Source organism: Episyrphus balteatus, chromosome 4, assembly GCF_945859705.1.
Source record: "Episyrphus balteatus chromosome 4, idEpiBalt1.1, whole genome shotgun sequence".
NCBI classification, from domain to species: Eukaryota; Metazoa; Arthropoda; class Insecta; order Diptera; family Syrphidae; genus Episyrphus; species Episyrphus balteatus.
The window spans coordinates 30,932,259-30,958,763 of NC_079137.1; the positions used below are offsets into that span (position 1 = coordinate 30,932,259).

At 32.5% G+C, this 26,505-nt stretch overlaps 1 protein-coding gene across 2 annotated transcripts in view; it reads right to left on the reverse strand.

Annotated features, from left to right (window-relative positions):
- The window catches only part of LOC129917867 (matrix metalloproteinase-2), a 319,353-nt gene extending 293,182 nt beyond the window's left edge, over positions 1-26,171 (reverse strand). The window contains exon 1 of one of the 2 annotated variants that reach the window (XM_055998056.1): positions 25,639-26,171. In XM_055998056.1, the coding sequence (XP_055854031.1) occupies positions 25,639-25,767 (129 nt within the window). In that variant the 5' untranslated portion in view covers positions 25,768-26,171. The remainder of the gene's footprint in view (positions 1-25,638) is intronic. The other variant, XM_055998057.1, reaches the window with a different exon arrangement.
- Between the last annotated feature and the right edge of the window lie 334 nt (positions 26,172-26,505).

A 26,505-nucleotide genomic window follows, 5' to 3' on the forward strand; every position in this document is an offset into this window, starting at 1 on the left:
AAATCAGAAAAATAGTGTTTGGGACGTTCAAAATTCAATATCTCAAAAAATTTGCCCGTTAGAGCTATTCTAGTGCTTGATTCAAATTAAAAAGGGCAATGACCATTAGAAAAGTATAATTTGGTTTCTACTGTCATTTACAGAAAAATCAATCTTAAAAATCGTTTTTTTTTTTTGTTTTTTTTTTTCAATTTTTCTCAATATTTTCTAAAACAAAAGTATAGTTCTTCCACACAATCTTAAAAAAACGGTTTTAAGCTAAATAATTGCATTCCAAACTTTTCAAAAATCAAAAATTTTTTTGGTAACTTTTTTGATTAAAAAAAAGGCTATTTTTTCAAATTAAATTCGCCAAACATCCAAAAACATTTTTAATAGATAGAAAACATAACAAAATAATTTTTAAATAAGTTTTGTTAAAATCCAACTATTTTTGTAAAAGATAAAAATCAAAAATCAAAAAATCATATTTTTTTGCATTTTTTTCAATATTTTTGAGGTTATAGAAAAAAATTGTTTGAGTAAAAGTTGTAGATATTTATACTACCTACAACTTTTGCATTTGACTTTTTTCGATAGGACGTCTAATTTTGACAGAAATCGTAAAAAACCATGATTTTTAACACCCACCCCACTTTTTCGCCCACCCACCCCCTTTCTCCCAATTTGTTTGTGAGCAATTTATTTTTCCCCTTTCATATACCATTTATCCTAAATTTTTCCACCACTTATATGCTGCTAATAATTATTTTATTTTCAAAAATTATTGGCACTGGTCTATAAGTCTTTTAAATTTTTCAGGAGTAAATAAATATAAAAAAAAAAGTTACTCATACGTCACAGAGCACAATTATTTCGCATACACGACAGTGTTCCTTTCTTTTAAAAAATGCATTTCTTTTTATTACCTATATGATTAAGATTTGTTCTATTTTTCTTATAGTGCTATATATAATTTGCAAGTTTTTTGATTTGGAATTTCTGGAAACTTAAACAAAAAAAAAATATTTGTTGCATTTTACGTTTTTCGAACACAATTTTTTAAAGCATTTTAATAACTTAAAACAAGATTTTAACAAGTGTTGTTTAATATTTCTATTCAATACCTAATGTTCTCGGAAATATCGGTGATTGATTAACTTATATAACAATAATTGTAATTTTCCAGAATTGGAATTCATTTGTATGATGTATAGTTATATTCAAGTTTGATGATTCAAAATAAAAGTTTGAAAATAATTTATAGATGAATTTTTTGAAAATATTTAAATGAACAACGGAGATAAATAACACTGGTTAACAAAATTAAACTTTTTTTTGTTGCAGAAACAAAAATATACTTTTCTGAAGGTTTTCGGTGTGCTGAACTCGAATCTGAAGTCAAAAAAAAATTAATCAGCTCTCGTTTTTGAAATATTACCGTTAGAAAATGCAGTACTTCGGACCTTATTCCTTTATATAAGGAAAATTTTTTGAGCATATTTAGTAACGGTTTTCATAAGTACTATTTACCACCTTTTTAAATCTGTTTAAATCTTTCCGATATTTTTTTTACTGCCCGAGATATCCTAAGTTGTTTGGTATTTTTATAAATTTTATAACGTCATTATCTTTTATATGATATATGAAGCCAAACCCACTTACTTCAGTTTGAGATATCTCGGGCAATATAAAAGATATTGAAAAGATTTAAACAGGTGTCGAAAGATGGACACAGTTCTTATAGAAACCGTTACTAAATATGCTAAAACAATTTTCTTTATACAAAAGAAGAAGGTCCGCAGAATTTAAAAAAAACGTATTTTTGCATTTTCTAACGGTAATATCTCAAAAACGGGAGCTGATTAGTTGTTTCTGACTTCAGATTCGAGTTTAGCATACCAAAAACCTTCAGAAAAGTATATTTTTGTTTCGGCAACAAAACCCTTGTAAACTAGTGTAATGTCTTGTAAAGCATCACATGAAGCTATTGCTTGAAAAATTCATACAAAAACAAACAAAAATTCTTATTTTTCTGGGCAAACCAGGTAAGGTGCAGATTTGAATTGAATTACAAAAATACATTCCTGAACAGTAATGCACCTTTTTCATGTAGATGTGACCATTGTTTTTCAATTATTTAAACCTGCACTGGTTTAACTGGAAAATAAGGACTTACGTTTTTTCTTCTATGTTTTTAAAATATGTAAGTTATAGAATATTAAAACAAAAAATAGCCTATTAGCAATACAATACAATACAATACAATACAAACAATACGGCAATAGCGGACATTTATAACCCATAAAGGTTTAAGTATTTTTAAGTATCGACGGTTGTTTGGAAAAAATATTATCAAAATTGGAGCTGTATTAGCAAAAGGGTGTTTTTTTTCTTTTCTAACAAACCGTTATTGGAGTTCTTAATTGTAAAATGGAATTGACTCAGACATTCAACCTTCTCATCTTCCGCTAACGAGTTAATTACGCCGATTTTAAATCTTGGACATTACCTAACAAATTATGCTTTTATTTATGTTCGGCATTTTAAAGTGAAGCTTGCTTCTGTCGTATCTTAATATAGTTGAGTTAATGTCCGTTGGTAACGATATGGTTATATCTATATCATTAAGATAAAGAAAGCACTCTTCCGTTCATTACAATCTTCTAAACTTTGCATCTTTGTTCCTTTATTAGTTAATTTACGTTCATTAATTCATCAACAAACTAACAAAGAATCAAAATAACAAAATAACAAATCCAATATTTGTACACCAAGACCAAGGTAAGTGACGATACCCACGAGTTACATCCAATGGATTGAAACGGCAGTAAAATTAGCACGATCACATTATTTATTTATTATTAATTCAGAAGCAGCTGAAACAGTAACCGATGACGCATTGTCGTTAAATTAGTCGAAATTGTTTGTTTTGTTTTTTTGTTTTTTTTGTTGTTCATTTTCGTAACCAAAATCAAGTGGCTGCTCCACATGTGTTAATATGGTGACATTTGTCTGCTTTGTTTCAGAAGTTCATGTCGTTTGCAATCCGCAGTATTTTTGGCGCCATCATGGCGAATAAAAAGAATTGCATCAGTCCTTCCTAATTGAGTTCACATTTTCGCTGTAAGTTGGAGGGCGTGAATCGAGTGAAGAAAGTTCAATCCTGCCTGTACCAATGCACAGAGAATGCCACATATTAGCAACGCATTCTTCAAGTGCATATGTGCGGTGGTGTCAAGAGCCATCATGGCATCTGCCATGCATATGCTTTTGAGCCACCACCACCAACAACTCACCTCCCTTTTCCTCCCCTTATACTGATATACACTGCCATTGTGATGCATTCAGCTTATCCGAATAAATCATGCAAAGCATCAGATAATAATCCAAAGCAATATGTGAATGAATACGGATGCACTTTGTCGATTGTTATGCTTGCCGCGTTCTTGTTTTCATTCCTTGTCATCCTCATCATCACCAAATACGAAAAACTCCATCTAACTGTGTTGGTTTGGTTGGTTAGTTGGTTTGTTGTGCCTCCAAGTCTAACTCTATCAGACGCCTGCCCTGGCAGTATAATCTTTCTGCACCCTCGCAGGTCCAACACCCATCAGCCAGCAGCGCCATCTGCTCTATATGATTCGATTTGATTTATATCGCCCTCCACCATATTTTGTATTGGAGGGGAATGTGTATATGTATATCATCATCTTTACACACGTATCTACAACATAATGTGGGTCTTTGTTGCACCCGCACAGCGGGCATTGTATGTTCAGTGCATGGCTTGATATATACAAACTGCATGGTGCAATGTTGTGTAGCATTGCTACTGCTTCTCTGTTTTGGTTTCGGGAATTATGTAAATTTTGAATTATCCACTCGCCTGCCAGCCGCCAATATCTTTTGTATAGAGAGTGAAAGAGAGTGTGGGGTCGCAGAGAAGTCATGCTCGCATCATGTTATCCACCATTCAAGATTGCCAACGAGCTTTAATTTTGCAACATAAAAACTAACTTTGCCTCAATCAATATGATTGCTTTACTTTACTTTAAATTTCCACCAGCTATTGTTTCGGTCAATTTATTCGTCATAGGTAAATGAAGAAGTATGTAACGCCATGATTTATCCAAACCTCGCAGTCAAATATTAAAACGAAATGGCGTCAATAATTTTGTTGATATCTATGACCTGAATGAGTAAACAAAGCAAAAACTTGCTAAGAAGCTGTTCTAAGCAACAAAATGGATGGCAGCCAATGTGACGCCATCTGCAGATTGCACAGAATTATTATTGAAAGACTAACATTCAGTTCACACATGCCAAAAGAATGAAAGCGGTGGAACTCTTCGATAGTACCCTACGTATGTAGGTAGTCAATCATTCCTGTGCGCGTGTCATTAGTTTGCAAAAATAGAAGGAACATACTATTTTCTGCCGAGTCCAAATAACTATGCAGAAATTTACTTTTTTCTGACAATGATACTCTTGTCAACAGTGGCGCAAAAAAAATTATAGATAATAATGTTCCATGGCTATCTAAGAATACCTAGTAGACATAAAGCTTAAATGGCTAAAAAATATTTTCGCCGCTTTTAAACCATAGTGCGGCACCTTTCATGGCACGGCGCTTTTCATGTCACGGCGCCTTTCATGACACTGCGCCTTTTATGGCAAGGCGCTTTTGATGGCACGGCGCCTTTCATGACACGGCGCCTTTCATAGCACGACGCCCTTCATGGCACCGCCTTTTTCATGGCATGCCGCCTTTTCATGGCACGGCGCGCGGCGCCTGAGGCTACTGCCCCGTTGCACTACCCCTATGCACGGCGGCTGCTTGTCAATTGCTCACAAAGGGTAATTGAAAAATATCTAGGTTTTGTATTTGCTAAATATGATAAACATCGCACAAAAAATTTCTGCTGCTCGAGGTGCATTTAGCTAACAAGTTAACTGATTAGGTACCTCATCCCGCTTTTAATGTACTAAGCAGGAAATGAACGACTTAGGAAGCCTCTTTGAAGTTGAAGGGGTCAAGTAAATCAACGAAATGGGTATTTTAGCAACTTGAAAAGATTTTGTCTAAGTTTGTTGCGCTCCACTTCATGCTGTTTTTATGCTTTCTTGTATGGAAGATGTTCTTAAAGACGTCCTATTGCTTCTATATAATGTTTTTAAGCATCTTGGTTTTCCCAACTACAAGGTCAATAAGCCTGACTCCGTTCTCGGAAGAAGTGAATGTAATAGACTCTGTTTTCTGACTCTCAAACCAAAGAGTTTGTGTTTGAATTTTCAAGAGAATCCTTATGTTATTTTTAGAGCGGATTCATAAAATTTGATGAAAAGATACCAAATTTATCTTTCTGTTTTTCAGAATGATATCTTACCCTCACAAATCCACTGAAGATTGCTAGAAGTTTACCTAAACGATTTGACACCCTTACCTAATAAAAACAAAACTATCCAATAATTTCAACTCAGTTGGCAATTATGATTGTTGTAAGTTTATTTGCAATAATCGTGTGCCATTGACTTGCCAAAGGAACCAGCATGTTACTCTTTGTTTATAAATATATGTATGCACAACTAACGGATCAACTTGATTGGTTGATGTGGTTATTTTTATGTTTTCCACCAAAATTGGCTGCCGGAAGTCACCATTCACCATCGCCATAGCCAGAGTTCACAATCAGGCAGCCGGCAGAGACGAACAGACACATTCAGAGACAAGCGCACCAAATCAAATCGATCCTTAATCAATCAAATGACACAATTCGTATCTCTGGATGTTTTATAGCGCATTGTTCGCGGATTGGATGACTTGGCTTTTTATATTCGAATTACCATTAACTTTTTTTGTTGTAATGTTCATATAAACATATTTGTAACATAGCAATATACCCACGCGCTAGTGCTCGGGGACGACTTCGATATCAACGGAAACCTGTAATTAAAAGCCACTTATACACTAGGTAGGTATAGGTACCTACACACTCAAGTGGTGTGTTTGGGCGCACAAGAGAGGTGAATTGCCATTTAATTGTAACCTACTCCAGCGAAATACTCGTCTGACCAGATAATACAGAACCACCATACCAACGCCCGAGTCGCCGCCAAACACCATCGAACGTATGAGGCGCTTCGAGTGCAATGGAACTGTAAATTATTGGCCTTAAAGTGGACATTATGTTGCATAATGGAAGACAGACAGAGTCACAGCGAGAGAATGAGATAGAAAACCAAATGACCGACCAGGCGACCAACATACGCTTTTCGGCGTGTAATTCATGATTTATGGACCTGAAACTGCGATGTGAACCTGCAGCGCTGGCTTCCTTAGTCAGACCATATGGAAATGAATGGAAATACGAGTATAGTGCCTTGTTGTGTCGTTTCGTGTTGTTAAGCCTATCGCTGGCGCTGTCGGAATGAAAGCCATTTGCACGAGACGCCGAATAGTAGTGATGACGATTTAAGGCACCCCAACACGAGAGCGAGGGGTTTTCCAAGTGGATTTCGATCATCAGTAGTTTGTGATGATGATTTAAGTCAAAAATTTGAAACACTGAGAATTCAGGTCGTGGCTGTGTTGATGAAATTCTCTCTCTCGACCAACCCGACCACCCAAAAGACCCTCTGTGATCCATTTGAGCTCTATAGCATAGCCATTCACCATCGTTCTATGAATTAAATTATTTATATACAACAGGAGGATTGATGAATACAAAAACGTGAGCTGGCATCAACGGAAGCACGTTGTAATGGGTTGTGTTACCTATAACCCGTTACCTTGATGCTGATGCAAAAACATTTGCTATTGATGCGATTATGAAAAACTAAAATAGCAGAGATGGCTGGATTGAGCTGGGTATTTAATACCGTGGGACTTGTTTCTTTTGCTTTAAGAACTTTGAGCAATTTTTTTTCGTGATATAACTGATGTTTCCGATTGCAATTAAGAAAATTTTATTGCAAGCGTATAGAATTGTTGAAAATTAAATTCATTTATGGAAGCTTTAGAATTTTGGTAGCGGTGAGTTAATCTTTGGTTTCTTTTTGTGATTGTGTTACACGATGCCAGCTCATTCGATGAATTCAAACAAAATTACAAATGCTTAAACTTTTATTTGGTTTTGATTTTCATCATTAGACAAGTAAGAACCTTCGATATCAAGGCTATAACGGCGAAAAATGAATGGGATTAGTGGACTTGTCTTTGTGTTGCGCGCTGTCCAATCGCGAACGAAATCTTTACTACATCTTAGCCGAATTTGGCTATTTTACCCGGAAAATTGTAGAAGCTTACTCCCACAGAACTTGTTGGTTAGTTCATGATCTGGTAGGAACGAGTTCATTACGAACTATTCAAAGAATTTTGAAGTTAAAGATGTTCCTATTGGATACGCGTATTACTTTTATTTTAATGGTAAGCTATAAGGCGAGAAAGAACGCTGACACGAATTCGTCGCTCAATTAAAAATAAACGTTAAATTGCTTTAGGTACCTATAAATGATGCACCGACTGGTCGGCTTAAAAAAATTAATACGGGTGTCTGAAGTATTTTCGACGGAAACATACAAAAAGTTTTAAGACCTTTAATACACGAAGCTTTACAAAATCTGGGTGCCCAAAGAGAACCAATTGTTTCTATTCCATGCCACAGGGTTAGGATCGAAGAAGGAATAGAATATAATGCTCGCATTTGCTGCAGAACTACAGGAGGCCAAAAAAACGTAACATGCATCTTTCTATAAGACCACAAAGCGGCTCATAGATGAAGATACTTCAAAACAATGCCATAGGTGAAAGATGAAGACGGTGCCTTGCTCATTTCGGGTAAGAGCAGGTTCAGAATTTTCAACAAACATTTCAGTTCGTTTTAAATTAAGTTATCCTTAGAGATATGCCTCTAAATGACGTCGAAGGTATTTAAATCGTCCCTAAACCAAAGAAAGGATGTAGTAGTAAAAAGAACAAAAAACTGCTAGAATTCAAATTTATTTCTGAAAAGTTCTTTTCTGTGGGCTTTTAATTTTAATGTTCTTCCTGAAGAACTGGGGTAATTTGGTGCACGAAGCAGTTCAGCTCATCATAAGCCCTATGTCTATCAGTTTTCCTGAAAGCAGAGGTTCCTGAGCCTCAAATACAAAAAAAGAGGACTTAACGCTTCAAGGGGCGTGAAGGACAATTTTATAAACTCTTCAACAAAAGGATTTTTAGAAAATGGGAATTGACGTGCGATTGACTGCTTAGCCGTTTGCACCCCACAGCTTTTGGATGCTATCGAGTGATTCATTCAACAGAATCAGCAGTTAAAAATGAAGAGAGTAGGTAGTATTTGATAACAATAATAATGTATCAAGCGAACTAATGGACAACCTAAAACAGTGTTATCCTGTAAAAATAACGTTTTTCTTCGACAAATTCAGCCTCTCCTTGATGAAGAAAAAGGAAAAATCGTAGCGTTCCCGAAAAATGGCTTGCAATTTAAACTAAATACTACTTCAATAACGTTGGTCATGTCATTCTCAGAAAGCTTAAAATTTATTGTTAAGTATCAACTCAAGTATGGAAGCTTGAATGACTTTTACCTACCTTATATTTATATCACCAAACTTCAAAAAATTGGAAAATTCGGTTCAACACAAATCAGAACTTTAACCCAGTAACAAGCGAGTTTGCCAAGAAGCTAGTATAAGGATGGTCACTGAGGAAAGACCAAACTAAAGTTCGAGTGTTCCGAGTTTCGATAAAACATTGTCAAGCCAAACTCAACCCAAGTCGACCCCTCAATTTTACAATCAGGACTTCATAAATCGAGGACAATAAAGTTTTTAAAGACTGTTTCAGTTAATGAATTACTTAGAAAAATGTTGCTTAAAGTTTTACTTACTTAACAACAACAACATGTTCAAGTATTTCTGCAGTGAAAACGCAATCACAACGCAATTCACCTCCAAATCCAAATTTGTTCGCGCCTCAGAAACCTCTACTGTTAGCTAAAGGCAGTCACTCAATAGCCAAATGCAGAAATATTGAGCTGAAACTCCTAAATCTCTTTGCGAGGTGTTAAAAAAAAGACACACAACTCTCATTTAATTAAGTCATTTTAAGTATCTTTCAATCCAAACACCAACACAATACATTCCTTTGACAAAACTCATTCACAGTACCTACTCCATGTGACCTACAATTCCATTCGGCAAAATTCAAAGGTTCTGCCAAAAACGCCTGTTGCTTTTTCATTCTTGCTGGATACAACCAGCTGTGGCACCGCGCACAAGGCACAAGGATAAAACATCCTTAAATTCCATTCCTGTCGATTTGGAATCAAGTTGCAAAAACCCATCTGGCCCCCATGGGTGAGTGAGGTTTGTGCTTTGCAATCCTTGTTCTCGATTATTACAGAATCCACAAGTTCGGAATCACAAATTAGTCCAGTTCCATCAGTCAAGTGCAGTTAAGCACGACACCAATCCGAAACGAACCGAATCGACCCAATGTGTGTTTATATATGGAGGTCGTCGTATAGTCGCAGTCATCCTCGTCCTTTTCGTTGTCGTCGGCTTGTCGGTCTCTTGGTCGTCGTTTGTTTCGTTGAAATTCAAAAGGATAGCACGCAGCAAGCAGCACATCAGCAGCTCCTTTCAATGGGAAATGCAAATTTTCATCATCCCGGCAAAGACCACCACCGACTGTACCGCCAATCTTATACATGCAAAGGATATCAAATTGCTCAGCGGAGGCGTCTACGCTGACTGTGTGTAGTCGAAAAGCGACAACCGACGACGAACAACGACGAACAACGACGACGACGACGCCAGGGCAAATGTAGCTCATATTCTAGAAAGAGGGAAAGTTTTGCTTACTGCAGCATCAAGCGGACGATTGGGGATATATCCACCCACTCTGGAGGAAGCGTAATCCTTGGAATGGGACCATCCCAACATCATCGCGTCGGTCGTCATCGTCGTCGTCAAATAGAACTGGGAAACTGCATGAAATACGTGACACAATTAAGGATTGCTCAGCGCAGAACAACGTTCTATTTAATCGGTGTGAATATTAAAGCGAATTATATTTATATATCGCATTAAAAGCGATGCGTTTTGTGTTTCGTTTGCTGCTTTAGTGTTGATTTTTTATATATATCGGTGCTGAGTTGAAACGGACGCAAGGCGTCACCACTATAGTATTTTTTTTTTTTTGGTATTATATTTATCCCAACTTGGGATATTACTAGAAAGATAATTCTACTGACGTTGTGACGAAGTACTCTGACGAGGCATTGCTGATGAAATGGGAATACAATGAAAATCCCATATCCCACCAATACCCGCAGGAGATGGGGGGATATAATATAGTTTGTGCGCATTGTGCACAAACTACTCTCGGAATTCATGAATTGCAACTCCAAGGGTAGATATCGCCTGGAGGATCGTTAAATTTTAATTACTCAACTTTATTCTTTGTTGGGTTGAATTATTCGCAGAGTCGCGTTGTCGGATAGTTGTTTTTGTTGTTGTTGTTTTTTGTTGCTGTTTTCCTCGATGTCGTCGTCTTCGTCGTCGTCCGTCGTCTTGAATTTATATTTTGTTTTGTTATTTGAGACGTTTTTTTTTTTTGTATTTTAACTAATTTCGTGCGCTGACTGCGTGTACAGCGGATAAGAGAAGAGGAAACGATAAAACGCATTGTTTATGCATGTGCACTAGTGGTGGTTATAAGATATGAACATATCTATCTATTTATAAGAAAAAAAAGGACCGGCACGTTTTCAAAGACAAACAAACCATACGTCTAAGGCGAATTTTGAGATATAATTTTGTAATGTTTTCATTGAGTTTTTTATATGACTTAAAAACTATTTTAAGTCATAAAAAACTTAATGGAAATATTTCATAGAAATCTAAGAAGATGTTGCTAACAATCGTTGGGACATTTGCTCGAATTTCTTCATCTGTATAACTAGAAAAAGAAGCTGTGAACTTTCACAAGTTCCTCCTTCACTAAGGGGTTTTTAAATGCTTCTAAGCAATTGTTAAGAAGCAGTTATCGAAGTAAAAGCTTCTATAAGAAATTCTTGGAAAAAAATTGTATAGAAGTAAAAAAATGTAAGATTTAAATTTTTCTGTTATTTTTTAATTCGAAAAATTCCACAAGAAGGCTAGAAGTTCTTAAAAAGTCTTTTTCATCAAAATTCAATAAAATAATTTGACGAAGTTAACTTCTAATCAATTTTAAAAGATGCTATTACGAAGTTACATATAGCTTCTAAAAGAAATGTGCTTGTGAAAAAAATGTTAAAAAACCTTAAAGAAGCTATAACCTGTGAAACTTAAAATTTTCTATCAAAAATAAAGATGCTGTTAATAGGTTTGACTCTTAATTAAAGCTGTTATGTAGCTAAAGAGGTGTTTCAGGTGTTTATTTTTTCCCTTAGTGTAAGAAAATGACATCTGGAAAAGGTTTATAGAAGCCTTATAGAAGCTATAACGTGTCATAAAAACGTGGATAAAATATCAAATGTCACACTCGTGACGTTTATTTGTCACAACTGTACCTAACAATATTTCTTTCATTTTTTTCTATTTTTTTATTAGCAACAATTAGCAACATTTTTATATAGGAGTTAACATGTCACGGACATAATAAAAACGAACGAAGAGGCTAAATCGTCAAAGTTTGTATTATTTTCTATACAAAATAGAAAATAGACCCATTTGTTTTTTTTTTTCGAACAGATTATTTTTTATACTACAGTCTTTAATATCACCAAAAAATAACAGCATTATCATTGTTGCACGATGTTCGAAGCTAAAAGGTTTTCCATTAAGGGCGGGTCGATTTTAAAATTAAATCAGGCTTAACTTGACCGATGGCATCGATTATGCTATCTTTTAGGGCCGCAGTGGTTTGCTGCTTATTCGTATAGACGTGTGACTTTAGAAAGCCCCACAAGAAAAAGTCTAAAGGGGTCAAATAACACGATCTTGGTGGTCACCACAGCACGAGCTAATTCAGCCATGAAACCTATAGTGCAGAGCTGTGTGGCACATAGCGCCATCCTGGTGAAATCACATGTCTTCGGCGCCCATATCATCCAATTTAGGTTAGATGAAGTTTGTGATCATCGACCTATAGCGATCGGCAATGACGGTGACCATTTTCGAAGAAGTACGGACCGATGATGACGCCTTCAGCCCAAATCTACACCAAACAGTAACTTTATTTGAATGCATTAGCTACTCGTGAGTCTCGCGAGCATCACGCACCCTTTGATTCAAAAACGGGTCTCACCGCTAAAGATGATTTTCGACTAAAATTGCACTGTATGCTATAACTTGCCCTGATGATTTGTCTTCAGTGACCGATTAAAAATCGATATTTTGACAGAAGGTCAAAGAAACAATATGGTCGCCACAAACTGTCAAAATCAACCCGTCCCTATTGGAAAACCCTTTATTTTGAAAAATGTTGAAGCATAAAAAACCTGTTTTGAATCACTTTAATAATTCAATGGTACACTCGGGCGTATGCGTACTTTGTAATCTAAAGAACTTGTAATCGTTTGAAAAGATAAATTAATGTTTTGTTCATGACAGGCACTATTTTTTCGACTAGAAATAAATAAATAAAATAAAAACAAATTGGAACTACATTTATATTAATGATTACAATCTATGCGTAATGCAAATTTGGCCAAGGCGCCAGATTTTCGCTGAACCAGCTCTGGGCTAAATGCAATGCATTCAATTTGAATTAATTTGAAATGCATGTTCTTCTGAGGGTGTTGTTTTTTTTTTTTTTTTGCTTGGGCGTGCTATTGCTGCTACTGCTTCTGCACAAGTTGTGCTGCTACTTCTTTGGCTGGATGTGGCTGTCGGCAGATGACTTTTCGAACGTTACAGGTTTTTAATTAAACAGTAATCACACAAGAACTGAGGATAGAAAAGTCAGTCTTAGAGACGTGTTCTTAGTTTTTTTTTTGTTCTTTATTTTATTTATACTTTTTTTGGGTTGAAGGGAATAAGTTGAAGGAATTTCGAAGAAAGTGCTAAAGAAATTTCATTTGCACTTTTTTCATATACATACAAATACATATCTTCAACACCTTTAATTCACAATGCGCGGCAATGATAGGTATAGGCGCTTTTGCACTGGTTTGGAATTCATTGATTGGAAAATTTTATTGCAAAAGAATTTTCTTGTAATGTTCTGCAAGTGGGTTTTTCAAGTGAACTTTTTTATTCAATTGTGGTCGTTTAAAGGAATAAGGAACTTGCAAAGTGTTTTGCAAATTAATTTTGTTTTGTTTTTGGTATAACAATGGGGTTTATTATAATCTTTGAACAAAAACAACGGATGCCAGTCTGATCATTAGACTTCTTTATTCAATTTTTATGTTTATTCTTTAGTAGATATTTTCAAACAAGTGAAAAATATAGTTTGAGCTAGGTACAGGTATACCATATCACAATTTTTATTAGTGAAGTTTAGTGAAAAAAAAATCAAAATTTAAATCAAAACCAACAACACTATGATGGGGAACTTAAAAAAAGTTGTTTTTTTAATTCAGGTGCTCAAATTTAAAAAATTCAAAACCCGAATTCTTACCAAAAGCTTAAATTTTCAATAGAAAGCTTATCGGTCTGAAAAAAAAAACAATCACAGAATAATTGAGTCATTGGGAGAGGGGCTCGTCACTAAACGGTTATTTTGAAATAATTTCTTTTAACCAAAAAGTAGAATAGTGTCACATTAAAGGTTGCTCTTTTTATAAATGAAGAGTGGAATGTCAAGCTTCACCGTTTAGTAATCGTTGTACTAAAAAAAAGCTATTCATAAATATCAAACAAAATTTGCAAAAAAAAAGAAAAACAAAAACAGTGTGCGAAAAACATTGCAGGTGTTAACAGTCCTCTTTCTTTAATCAAATTGTCGCGCAATATCAAAATTGATTCTAATTAGAGGAATTTGTATAAATAGGTAGGTATTGCTTTTTCTTTATTGAAATGTTTACTAAAAATGAGTTAAATACATATTCACCTAAAAGGAAATTTGACATAGAGGGAGTTGCTATTTATGTTTCAAATATTGAAGCAAATGCTAGGTGAAAAAGTGCAAGAAAGTCGACGAAAACAAAAGAAAAATATTATTAATACCTATGTTATTATTGAAGGCACCAAAAAAATGATATTAAAACGATTTTTAAGCTTTTAAAGTTTCCTTATGTGATTACCTACCAAAAGAAAAAAACCGGTTTATCGTTTTTAACCCTTTCGAATCCAAGCTATGAATATCAATATTAAAAAATGTTTTTTTCAGTATTATCGTGTCAAAAACATCACAACTATGAATAGCAAAAAGTTATGTTCCAAAATAATAAATAGCAAAACTAATTAATGTGTTATTCCCATCTTACATGTAAGTAACATACACTGCCATTGACCACCAAAAAAAGTCGCACAACTGAGAAAATAACTTTTTATAGAACAATAATGTATGCTACGTGTTCTAAGCCAAAAAGCAAAACACTTTCTGGATTAACATTTTTGCAAAAAAAAAAATAAAATATGGATTTCAGTCCCTTTTTCGATAACAAAAAAAATTAAAAGTATAATATTTGACTAACTTTTTGTACTAATCCAGTAACTAGGCATTATTATCTTTCAATTAAGCCATCGAAACGTAAAAAATTATTTGATGGAATATTTTTTACGAATTTTTAAAGATATGTTACATGAGAGTAACGCTGGTACCGAAAGGGTTAAGTCGAAAATTCAGACATTTTAAATGCTCACGTTAATTTTTTTAAGAGATAAGCTAATTTTAAAAGTACCAACATAATTAAACTGCTTAACATTAAACATAATAAAACTGCTTTACGCAAGACAAATACCTACTTAGGTGGAGATCTATCACGTTTTTTAGAGCTTGTCTAAAAATTGAGCTAAAAAATTTCAGCCATTGTTTAAAATTTTTGATTTTGCCGATTTTTAAAGATTTGTATGGGAGGTGCACGTTGTAAGGGATACATAAAAAAAATGCAAAACTCAACTTTAAAAACCAAATTTTTCTCATAACCGTAATGTTGGTTGTGATTAAAACCAATTTTTTGGTACATGAAACCAATACTTGCCTATAGACCAAGTAAACAATAAACAAGCTAAACCTACGAAATTAAAAAAAAAATGAAATGCTCCAGAAAAACTAATTTGACAAGTTTCTGCCAACAGTTGTTAAATAATTACAGACACTTGTGTAAAAAAAAAAAAGAACTTCTAGGAACCTTTAAACAAAGCATCCAAAAACATGCATAATTTTGGCACTTCTATCATCAAAAGAGCTCTCCCAAAAAATTACATATGAATGAGATCTCCGAATTCTAAGAAAAAAAATTTGTTCTACAGCTTGTAATTTGTTTGCAGTCTTTTAACAATATAAAATAAAATCGCTATCAATCGACAAACTGTAAAAAACGAGCATGTTTGATAAAATTATTCATTCGGAAACTTTGTATTTTTCCAAAAAATTCCTGAACAAAAAAACAAAAAAAATACCCACCGTAACCCAAATTTTAATCATATTCTGCGGGTTCTTCAAGTTCTCTGAATTCGTCTTAATTCTTATTAAATGTCCCCAAAGTATTTAATGATAAAGAACACAAGATAACAATAAGCATAACATTCCATAAAGAATGAAATAAACAATCTCTCTTAAATAAAAACGGGCATTACCAGTCTATGATCAATCATCTATGTATATCGTCAATTAGAAGCCCTCCAATCGATTTCTTCCCCATCAGCAAAGCCCCCAAAGTGTTGAACGACAACATAGAATCAATCAAACACAAAAAAAAAACACATTAAAAACGAAAGAAAAAAAAAAAACAAAAATACAGAATAAATCCACTTCTTCCAAACCTATACCATTGAGTGTTTCCATCCATAACATTCGTTTGTACAGTATATTCGTACTCCACTACCAAGTACTACCGACAAAAGACATTCAGAGAGTTCAGTATCAGTCAACACAGTGGCATGGCAATCTAAGACTGATAAGGCGTCCTGGTTATTCCATTGCTCTGATAGATATGACCGACACCATCCCACATTTGTATACGCTGCTCTGGGTATTTTTTTCTTTCTCCGATTTTAAGGGTCAAACGTACTCTATTCTGCATGTTTCGTTGTCGTCTCTTCTTTCAACGTTTAATTTCAATTTTTCACTTTATCTTGTCCCTCTACAACGACTACTACTTCAGCTACTACAAAACTGCATCCAAATCCAGAGAATAAAAAAAAAAAACAAAAATTCAAAGAAGGAAAAAAAACTCGGAACGAATTAGAGCTGTGAAACGGACAGAAAAAGAGACTCCGAAAAGAAAAAAAAAAACATCTAGCGATTACTTCCGTTCGACTACCATTTTACTTCGACTCCATGTTTTTTTTTGTGTACATTTTTATTTTTTTTTTTTTTTCTTGTATACACATAACAGTTGAATCGCGTATCGAATTTAATGCGTCCCGCCAGATGGTTTAGATTATTAGTTAAAGTTCAAGGGATCAGTTTGTTTTTTTCCTTTCTTTTTTTTTAATTTTAGTTCAATTTATGAATGACAGAAAGGGACTCAAAAGTATATCAATGAATATGACCTCTACTAATCAGTGTTTAGCCTCAATCTTCTATTTGACAGTTTGGCAGATCAGATAGACGTCGAAGAAGTTAATTTAAATTTAAACAAATGTATTCATAATGGGGAGAGAGAAAAATATGATGATTCAGTCAGATATTGTGATTCAGTTTATAGATTTGGTTGGAGTACCTTAGAGTTCTATTTTTAGACCTGTGCTTTTTAAATCTAAATGAAAATAGATTATGTTGGTGTTTTTTTTTTTTTTTTTTATTTACATGGTAAATATGTACTCGATGAGTATGTTTATTATGATAGACTTGAGATTCATAAAGGAGAATTTGAACCTGTTTGTGTAGTTGGGTTGCGAAATGCAGTCAACAAGGCAATTGCAAACGATTGATTGGGATGGAAAGAAAGTTGTTAAGAATGAACCTATTAAGTAACACAAAAAGAAAATATAGACTATGTTTTGCAAGTCATCTAGACTGATACCTAGAGAAACAGATTTGTTTTGGAATTCTCGATCGTAATATTGATTATGATATCTATAAGGGGCAAGATGATACGCATAGTTGATCGTTGAACCAGTCATGATTAGTCGACTGAGCGAAATAATTATGCTATCTAATGACGAGTGCGGGTTTGTCGCGAGAAAGGCATACATGCAGAGTATAAAGATTATAATTGGAAAACAAAGAGATTCATTAGGGTATTTGTTTGCCGATTTTAAAAAAGCATTTGATAGACATATACGAGATCTTGAGTTCGAAAAACCTACATATGTGTGGATATTTTGAAAATGTATGATGGAGCGATTACTAGGTACCTGCTTGGAACTTAAGTAACGGACCTAAAAGTGCATAAGTAATTCTTTGCTATAGATGGAACCTTCATAATTTCAGATTTCTGCGATGAACGTTTGACGTTGATATTTTGAAAGGAATTTGGTACAGAACGATGGCAAAAAAGATAGAATACTTAAAATGCCGATATTCTGATGTACACAGGCCTATTCCTGACATTTATTTGAATGAAGTAGTGATTCCTACGTATGAAAATTTGAAATATTTATCTTAGATCTATGATCAACAGGAGCGTAGGTACTTGTGATGAGGTATGAAACATTGCCTAAGTGTAAGTGGATAAAGTGGCAGGAAAACTGCTTTCTTTTGCGAAAATTAAATGCCTCCCTGTAAAGCAAAATTATACAAAGTTTCCATACAACTGACAACTATGAAGAAAAGTTAGCTAAGAAATCCTGGTACACTTGCTAAGTATACTAACAGTGCCCAGCGCCTCAAGGTGGCCATACAATCTATTGTGGATTTTGACCTCAACTAACAATTAACATTGGATTGCTGCGTGAGTTGAGACTTGGTCTTCCTCTACTGCGTCTGTTGTTCCGTTTTTTAGTCAAAAACTAGAACAAGCACTGTACAAACACCAGCATGCAATTGACAGAAATGGAGCAATACAAAACCAAGCAAGTCTGCAGCTGCTATCCGAGTTCAACCCGGTAAATCCTTTAAACGTATCACTAGTGTGAAATAGATACGTGGGAGAATTACGATATCAGCGACATCGAGAACATAACAAGCCGAATAAAAAAAAAAAGAAGAATGTTGATATTAAAATGTAATGATACAGTAGGGTGTGTCACTTTTGTATGGGAAAAAAAAGTACTCAAATTTTCAAATGTAATAGTGGTCAAAAGTTGTATTAGGGTCTGAGATTTAATAATATGTAAAAAAAAATTGTAATATCGTTCGTCTTTGGCTCGCTCAAGTCCGTTGAAGTTGTTAAGAAAAAAACGATTTTATATGAAAAAATGAATTTTTTTTCCTTCACTTATTATTTCGCAGCTTCTTTACTAAGTTTTTAATTCCAACAAATATAAGCTTAAAAGTTTTTTCTTGGAATTATCTTTCACGTGAAAGCCTAAAAATATTTAATATATTTTTTTTTGTATCCAAACGGCGCAGTTAAAAAAAAAAAAAACATATGTTTCAAAAACCTCTAAAAATCCAAATTTCTTCGATTTGTTCCTATATTTTGAGCTAGCCAAAGATATTAATTAAAATGAAAATTGTAAGCGCAGGATTTAATTTTGATAAGCAATGCAACATTTGAAAATTACATACTTTTGCATTTTGACACACCCTATGATACAGTCTACCGTCACTTACAGAAAAATCTGCCTTAATTCAGAATTTCTTTTTTCTATGAATTGTATTTCTCAAAAACAGTATTTATCTTCGTCGAACACGAAACAAATTTAAAATCTTAACTCATTAAGATATTAAAAAAAAAACGTCACGTCACATACAACCAAAGTCAACTCAGAAATTAGTTGTAGATCGATCTGTTTTCTGTTAATAGTTTTTAAGGATTTTAAATGTGTAGAGTTTTACAGTTCATTCGCTTCAATCCTGACCACAAGCCGTAGCTCAAAAAGTGCCAAAATGCACTTCCTGTGGTCCTATCGTTTACTATTATAAAACATGGAAAATTGAACTTTAGTCAATAAAACTGCAGATTTGGATAACTTAACGTAGTTTTGTACCAGATCGTTTTTGAGAAAGTTTTTTATGTAGGTACAGTTGTGTGGTAATATTTTTGTTTTATATTGTCGAGAGTTCCTAACATAAAAAAGTGTTGCATGTTTTTTTCAAACTGATTTTATAATTTAAGGACATTTCTGATTGCTGTCCAAACAAAAGTGATTCTTCTCTACTAATATGAAGTTAATATTAACGTTATTCTATATATGGGGCTCTAGAACTAGTCTAAATCATTATATCCTTTTTGTGGTTAATTAGTTTAAGTTTAATTTTAATTTACAATCTTTAATCCTCAATCCTCTCAAATTTCAACCTATCATTTTAATAATTCAGGTTTCCAGGAATCCTTCACATACAATGTAGGTAACTCATAATGCTTCAGAATGTTCAATCCCTATTATTTTACATATTTATAAGTATATGACCAAAGTAATATGATGGATTTCACCCCATTATATATGGTTTTACATGTGTCCGACAAAAATAAATTGATCTTTTTTTTCAAAGGATTTTTCATCTACTAATTACTGGAGCATATATTTTTTTTATCCTGCTTTAAATCATTATTTACAATATTCATTGAGAATCCTTTTTTATTCTGTAAATTGATACAATTAATTGATTTTATTTTAACAATTTTAATCACAACTTACGACAATTTTTTTGTTATTTTTTTTTTTTGGTTTTTTGTCTCTCGAATTTATTGATATCAAATTGACAATTTCATGAAACAAATTAATTAAATTGGTTAATTAAATGCTATTTAACAATTTAATTCACCGCCCTTTTTGTTTTTTTTTTTTAATTTTTTTTTATTTTTTGTTGTTGTATTATATATTCTACTGTTCAAGGCCTTATCTTGCACATGGCCGGTCAGCTGTCAATATGATTTACGCGTAATTATATGGGGGCCAGCCAAGTGTCAAACGTCGATAACACTCCTTATTCCCTAGAATGCAAAATTTAATAAACAAAAAAAAGAAAAAAATATATGTTTTTAAAGTTCATTTTCAATACCACTTTATTTTAAATAATTATTAACTGCTTCCATCAATAAAAAGACAACACCAGATTGAAAAAAAAGAGCTATATCTATATAGCAGTCTCGTGCAAGGCTACATAAATGGTAGTGCATTCCCCTGTTTGTTGATGGTGAGAATATTGGTGATAAAAAAAAAATTAATAATAAATATATAAAACATAAACCTACAATCGGAATAATAACGCATAACATTGCGTTATACAATCTGTGTCACTTGATTGTGATGTTAATTTATTTGTTTTGCTTGTCATTGTCATTGTCAGTTGATTTTTCAAATCCTTGAGGTTTTCAAAAACAAATTTTTACATAAGGACCTTTTTAACGAAATAACAAAAATATTTCAAAATAACGCTTAATGTGGTATCAACTAATTCTTAATCATTTTTAAACTAATTTGCAATCGTTTTCAAACTTATTTGCAACCACTTTTAGTCCAGCTTGTCATATTCTTGTCGTTCTTAAACAAAATTGTAGGAGATCTTGACTTTGTCAATAAGATTTTTATTTATTTTTTTTTAATAAATTTGAAAAGTAGAGTGATACCAATCAACTGACATAGACTTTATCTATGCCATAGATAAAATAATGCAAAGTTATAATTATCACGCACAAATACCTGCATTGTAAATATACAAATGATGTGCGGTCGTGTTGTCATGTATTTTGTAGGCCAATTGGATTCATTATTTTATAAATGACAGTATAATGCCAAAGAGATGAGGACAATGTCCTTCAATAGAATGAAGAGTGTTTGCCCACACGCAGACAAAAAGGATTTAAATATGACAGGTTTCGGGTTAAATTGAATAATATTTGCAGAAATTCCACTTGACCTTTTTAGAGTGTTTTCGTTTTATTTTGTTATTTTTTTTTTTTTTTTTTTTAGAATTTAATATTTAAAAACAAACGAAAATGTGAATGAAATTGTAAATAATGAAAACATGAGATAACAGATAACAAAAATAGAGATATGGTTTGACTGAATAATATTTATTAAAGGTCTGTTCTAGCATAAGAAGATCACGCCATATAACTGCCTACCCTCATCGCTTTACCAGTCAAGAGTTATATTTTCCTGAAGGTTGTGTATTAGGGTTGCCCATGTGTTGCCTAACAATATCATGTCAAGACAGAGTGTTGCCACCCTTAACCCCTTGTAGCCCCATGTGACATATCTGTTACAAGCCAACACATATTCCACAAAAGCTGTACAAACATTTTTTAAACATGGTTCAATTTTAGTTTTGAGCTTGTTTTCAATTTTCCAAACGTGAATTCCACAGAAAAAGTCGTTTGGAGCTTCTCAAGAGAAAAGTTGCAGAATACCTTATAACAGTTCAAAATTAGCTGCTGAAAAAGCTTAGGTAATGGTAATTTAAGATTGATAACAAGCTCAAAAATAAAATTGAACCATGTTTAAAAAGTGTTTTCTAAATAATGAAGGCGCTTATTTTACAAAAAAAGTGAAACATACAAAATTTCCAAAAAATGTGGTTTTCCCTTTTGATGCATATTATGTTTTATCACAATGTGTAGGTACATTTTTACTTTTTTTCAGTTAATCCGTATTTACGTAACATAATAAGTTAATGAGACCAAAAGCTACTTCGATAAATACCTCAAAAATTGACCAAAAATAGTCACCTTCTCTGCGCTCTACTCCCGATACGGCTCATTTTACAGAAAAATGTTACGGGTATATGTTGTAGATAATTTCACGACGAATAATTTTTATTTAACCTTTGATGACCTCCGATCAATAGTTCGCGAGATATTTGCGAACCGGCATGATATCAATGTCGATTTTTCACATCTTCATTAAAACGCCGTAATAAATGTGTTTTTTCCGCAGATAAAACTTAAAATTACTGGACTATAACGTTGTTTAATTTTTTAATTTTATGAAAGTGCCTAAAAATTAATACTAGATAGTACCTATTTTCTTTGAATTTATGAATTTATATTCAAAAATAAATTAATTAAACCCGTGTTTTTACTCCGTAAATTTCGAAGTTACTACGAGTAAGTAAATAATGAAGATATTGAATTTTTTTAAAACACATGTTTTATTGTAGTTAAAGGCAAGTCGATTGACATTATTAATTTTAAAATTTACAGTCTTGGGTTTTTTTTAACTCAACGACCCAGTGAATAGTCTTAAATGTTTTTAAAGTCTTTAAAGTGCATTAAAAATAATTAATTGAATAATAAAAAGAGGTGAATATATAAAAAGATCAAGAAGATATTTTCTCAACAAAAAACAGATAGAAACACGAATGCATTTGAATCGGTGATTGATAAAATTTTATTTTTTTCGTAGGAGAGACAAATACCCTTAAAATTTCCACGAGGTGGTCCAATTTTCAACGCTTTGACAATTCGAATACCCCAATTGACATTCCACGATTTAATATTGATTATTATAATATACAAAACCGTAGCCTATTTAAAATTATAGGTTTTTTTCTCACGTTAGAAAAAAAAATCATTTATGTTGTTTTAACAATCATCGATTCATTTAGAAACGATAGACTTTATAAATATGTATTTGAAAGTCACACATACTTTTCATTTTTTTGTTTTTTAGAAAAATATACAAATTTTTATTTTTAATCACGCTGTACAAAAAAAGTATAAATACTTTTCCTTGACTTGTTAAGTTTTAATAAACCCTGCTTATCGAACATGTTAAAACGGTGTATGTACTTTGGTTTTTCAATACAACCCCAGAATCTAGATCTAAGGACAAAAAACGGGCTAGTTTTTTTTTTTTTTAATAAAATTAATGCACACATCAAGGGGTCTTAAATACCCCATTGTGGGCTGGTAACTTTTTTGTCACGGGTGGGACTTAACAAAAGAAGAAATTTTTAAGTCGTATGCAAAAAAAATCTAAGACCCTGTGATTATTTATAATTGAATCAGCATTTACTTAAAATAAAAAGGCTAAATATTTGCAGTCTGAGTCATAGTATACAATTATTTAAATCAGTATTTTTTTTTTAATACAGAATTATAGTGTAAGATTATAACAATAAACAATATCATACAAAAATTCGATTACACAAAAATTTAAAAATATGCTAGGTAATTCGACTTCCAAAAATCCCACTGAACAAAGCATATATAAATTTGATAAATCTAATTTTAAAAAAATTAAAAAAAAACAGCTCTTAATATTTCCAAATTAAAACACATTTCTGCTTAAACAATAAATTATAAAAGCCAGTTCGTGCGACTTTTAGTCATACTTTTATTTTACGAGTATAATCGATTCCCCTCGTCTGACAATGACGATTATACCAAATATTTTTTTTTTTTAATTTAAAAATAGTAACATGAGAGATCAATGATTGAGAAGAAAACAAACAAGTAAGCTAAGGATTTTTGTCTTTTTATTGTTTCAATTGAAAATTTAATGATAAATACAGATTATTTAAAAAACCAAAAAATACATGATGCAACATTATCAATTTCAAGAATTTGTTTTTTTATTATGATACAAATACCATCTGAAAGTAATTTGTGACACATATTGTGACATATCCATCAGTCAAAATAATAAAAACACCGTGTCCATTAACACTCACAATAGAGTATCCACAAAAAACATCTCAAATTATTTTGAATTCACAATAAAATAAATTTTCTAAACTCCAACTCTATTGATTGATCTGAAGTAGGTATCTCTATTAATATGCCGTTATGCACCCATAAATACATTTAAGTGGCATGCCATGCCGGTTATTGTGTAGAATATAATAACATGAAGGCACACCTTTTCATGTTTCAACATAAAATTCAAAACGAAGCACACCCCTAATCACAAGGAATAGGTCAATCAACCCTCACTTTATTATAATAAAACATGAAAACAATATTTATAGTCTGGGTTATTGTGTTGCAAATAAATATTATGTTTATTTCCAATCCGATTGAAAGAAGTTTTTGGTAAATACCCGAAAATTTCTTTACTTTTATGATTCACGTTATCAATAAAAAGTGACAAGTGTTAAACTTATCATTTTCTCAAATCAAATTTCTCAATTTCAATTGTTGACTTTACTTAAAGTTCATTAAAATTAAAATTCGAAACGAAATTTGTTCATAATTATTGTTAAGCAAAAATTTGAAATCAAGAGTCGGACGACCAAAAACAGTATTTATCCAACATATTTTATCCAATTTTAGCCGTATTCAATTGGTGTGACCATTATGTTGAAAAATTAAGTATTTTCTCCGTTACATGTTCAATATCTATAAATGCTCAAAACATAGAAACAGACTATTTAGTAAAAACATCAAAAATGTCATTTTTTTCTTAAGTTTTTTAAAATATTTTTAAAAGGATTATATCGAAAGGAAATTCAATTATCTACTGAAATTTTTTTAATAAAAATTTTCAAATTCGGCTTCTTTTTTGAGTTATAGACAAAAAAAAAAAAGGAACAAAAGGAGTGGAAATATTGATCGTTAAAAATTATTATTATATCTTTATAACTTATCCATAGATTTTAAGGAAAATTATTTTGTTATTTTTGCCAGAAAGTGCACAACACATAAAAAATATAAAACTACCAGGATTCGAAAGATTTAGATTTTTTATTTCAGTAAGACATTTTTCTTTGGCAAAAATTTCCTTTAAAAATCAATTTTTTTAAAATGTTTTGATACATTGTTCTTAAACATCTGGAGTGTACCAAAAAAGTTATTCAAATGTTTGTTTCTTATTTATTCAGTTTTCTGTTTAGAATAATCTTTTATTAGGTACTCAAGATGTAGCCCGAATACTAAGGGCCATTTTCTTCACTCGGAGTTGAACATAACTTGAGAATTTTTATATTAAAAATTCAGAAGTTATGTTCAACTCCGAGTGAAGAAAATGGCCCTAAGTATGCTGGGAAAAACAACGACAAAAAACTTTGAAAAATTGAATCTCGAAAATGTATCCATCGTAATTTTTTTAAAGTGATTTCCGAGTTCCTGAGGTCAAAGTACGTAAGCAAAAAAATAGTGGGATTGAGTGTACATTTTGGCTGGAAACCAGTGTAAGTCACTTTTTAGAACTTAACTGCAACTTAACCCACCGATACTATCACTCAATTGATAAGCATCTACAAGTGATGTATGTGTACATGCAATACAAAATACAAAGAAACTTATTGAAAGACAGTGTCCTATAAGGATTCTTATATTTCAATAATCTCACTCAAATGCATCAAGTACGTAGTAGGTACACATAACTCACTCTATATTGAGTGTCTGTCAAACAGGACACTAAAAGGACAAAAACAAGTAAATCGATGTCTCCTTTTCGAATGAGTCACCACGTGCTGATGTTTTCGTTTGAATTTTAGAAATTCATTTCCTTTAATTTTTGTATTATTTTTAAATAAAAAAAATTATGACTTACCACATTATCATGAGACATCATAGCGGGATCCATTTTCCTATCTAATCTGGCAAAACTGCTTCCGGTAATCCATAATATTGTGCACGGAATCACTATCAGCCATAAACTGTATGTTGTAGTCCTCCTCATGATTCACACTCACTAAATTCACACACAGACTGACTGATTTTTCAAACAACAAATTATAATTTTCTTGGCAACAAAAATAGGCTTCACAATGCGAATAGGACCAGCTGTTTTCTTTAACAAAACTGCCCAACAAATGGATTTCTAATATTTTTTCTTAGATTTTATTTGATTAAAATTTCATTGATTTTTACTCATCTCTTAGATTTTTAACATCAATTAACATAATTTACCGCACACACCAAAACCCAAACACATGCGAGCATCAAAATAACACAACAAACGCAAGGATAACATGCGAACTCTTCAAAAAAAATAAACATTAGACGAACCCACTCGAGTGCAAAACGATAAGGATTTTTCTATTTCTTTTTTTTTTTCAAATTTATCAAAACGAACAAAGGAATTATTATTTTTTTTATTTATTTATGTTAAAATAATAATAATATATACAGATTGTAGTATGAGCTACAATAATCCTTTCCCAGAGAGACAAAAAACATACAAAAAAAAAATGCAACACGTTTTTTGGAGTATGCGCAGGATCAATTTCGAAAAACAAAACTTCTATTTAAATGAGTCTCACTCACAATAGAGCTAGAGCAAGGACTTTTAACTTAGATACGTATATTTTGAATGATTTGTTTTTGTTGTTTTCTTATAGAAAATAACAACAAAGCGAGTGAGCTCAGTTTCTTATAACAGACACACAGAGACGAATGCGGACGAACTCACTCGGGG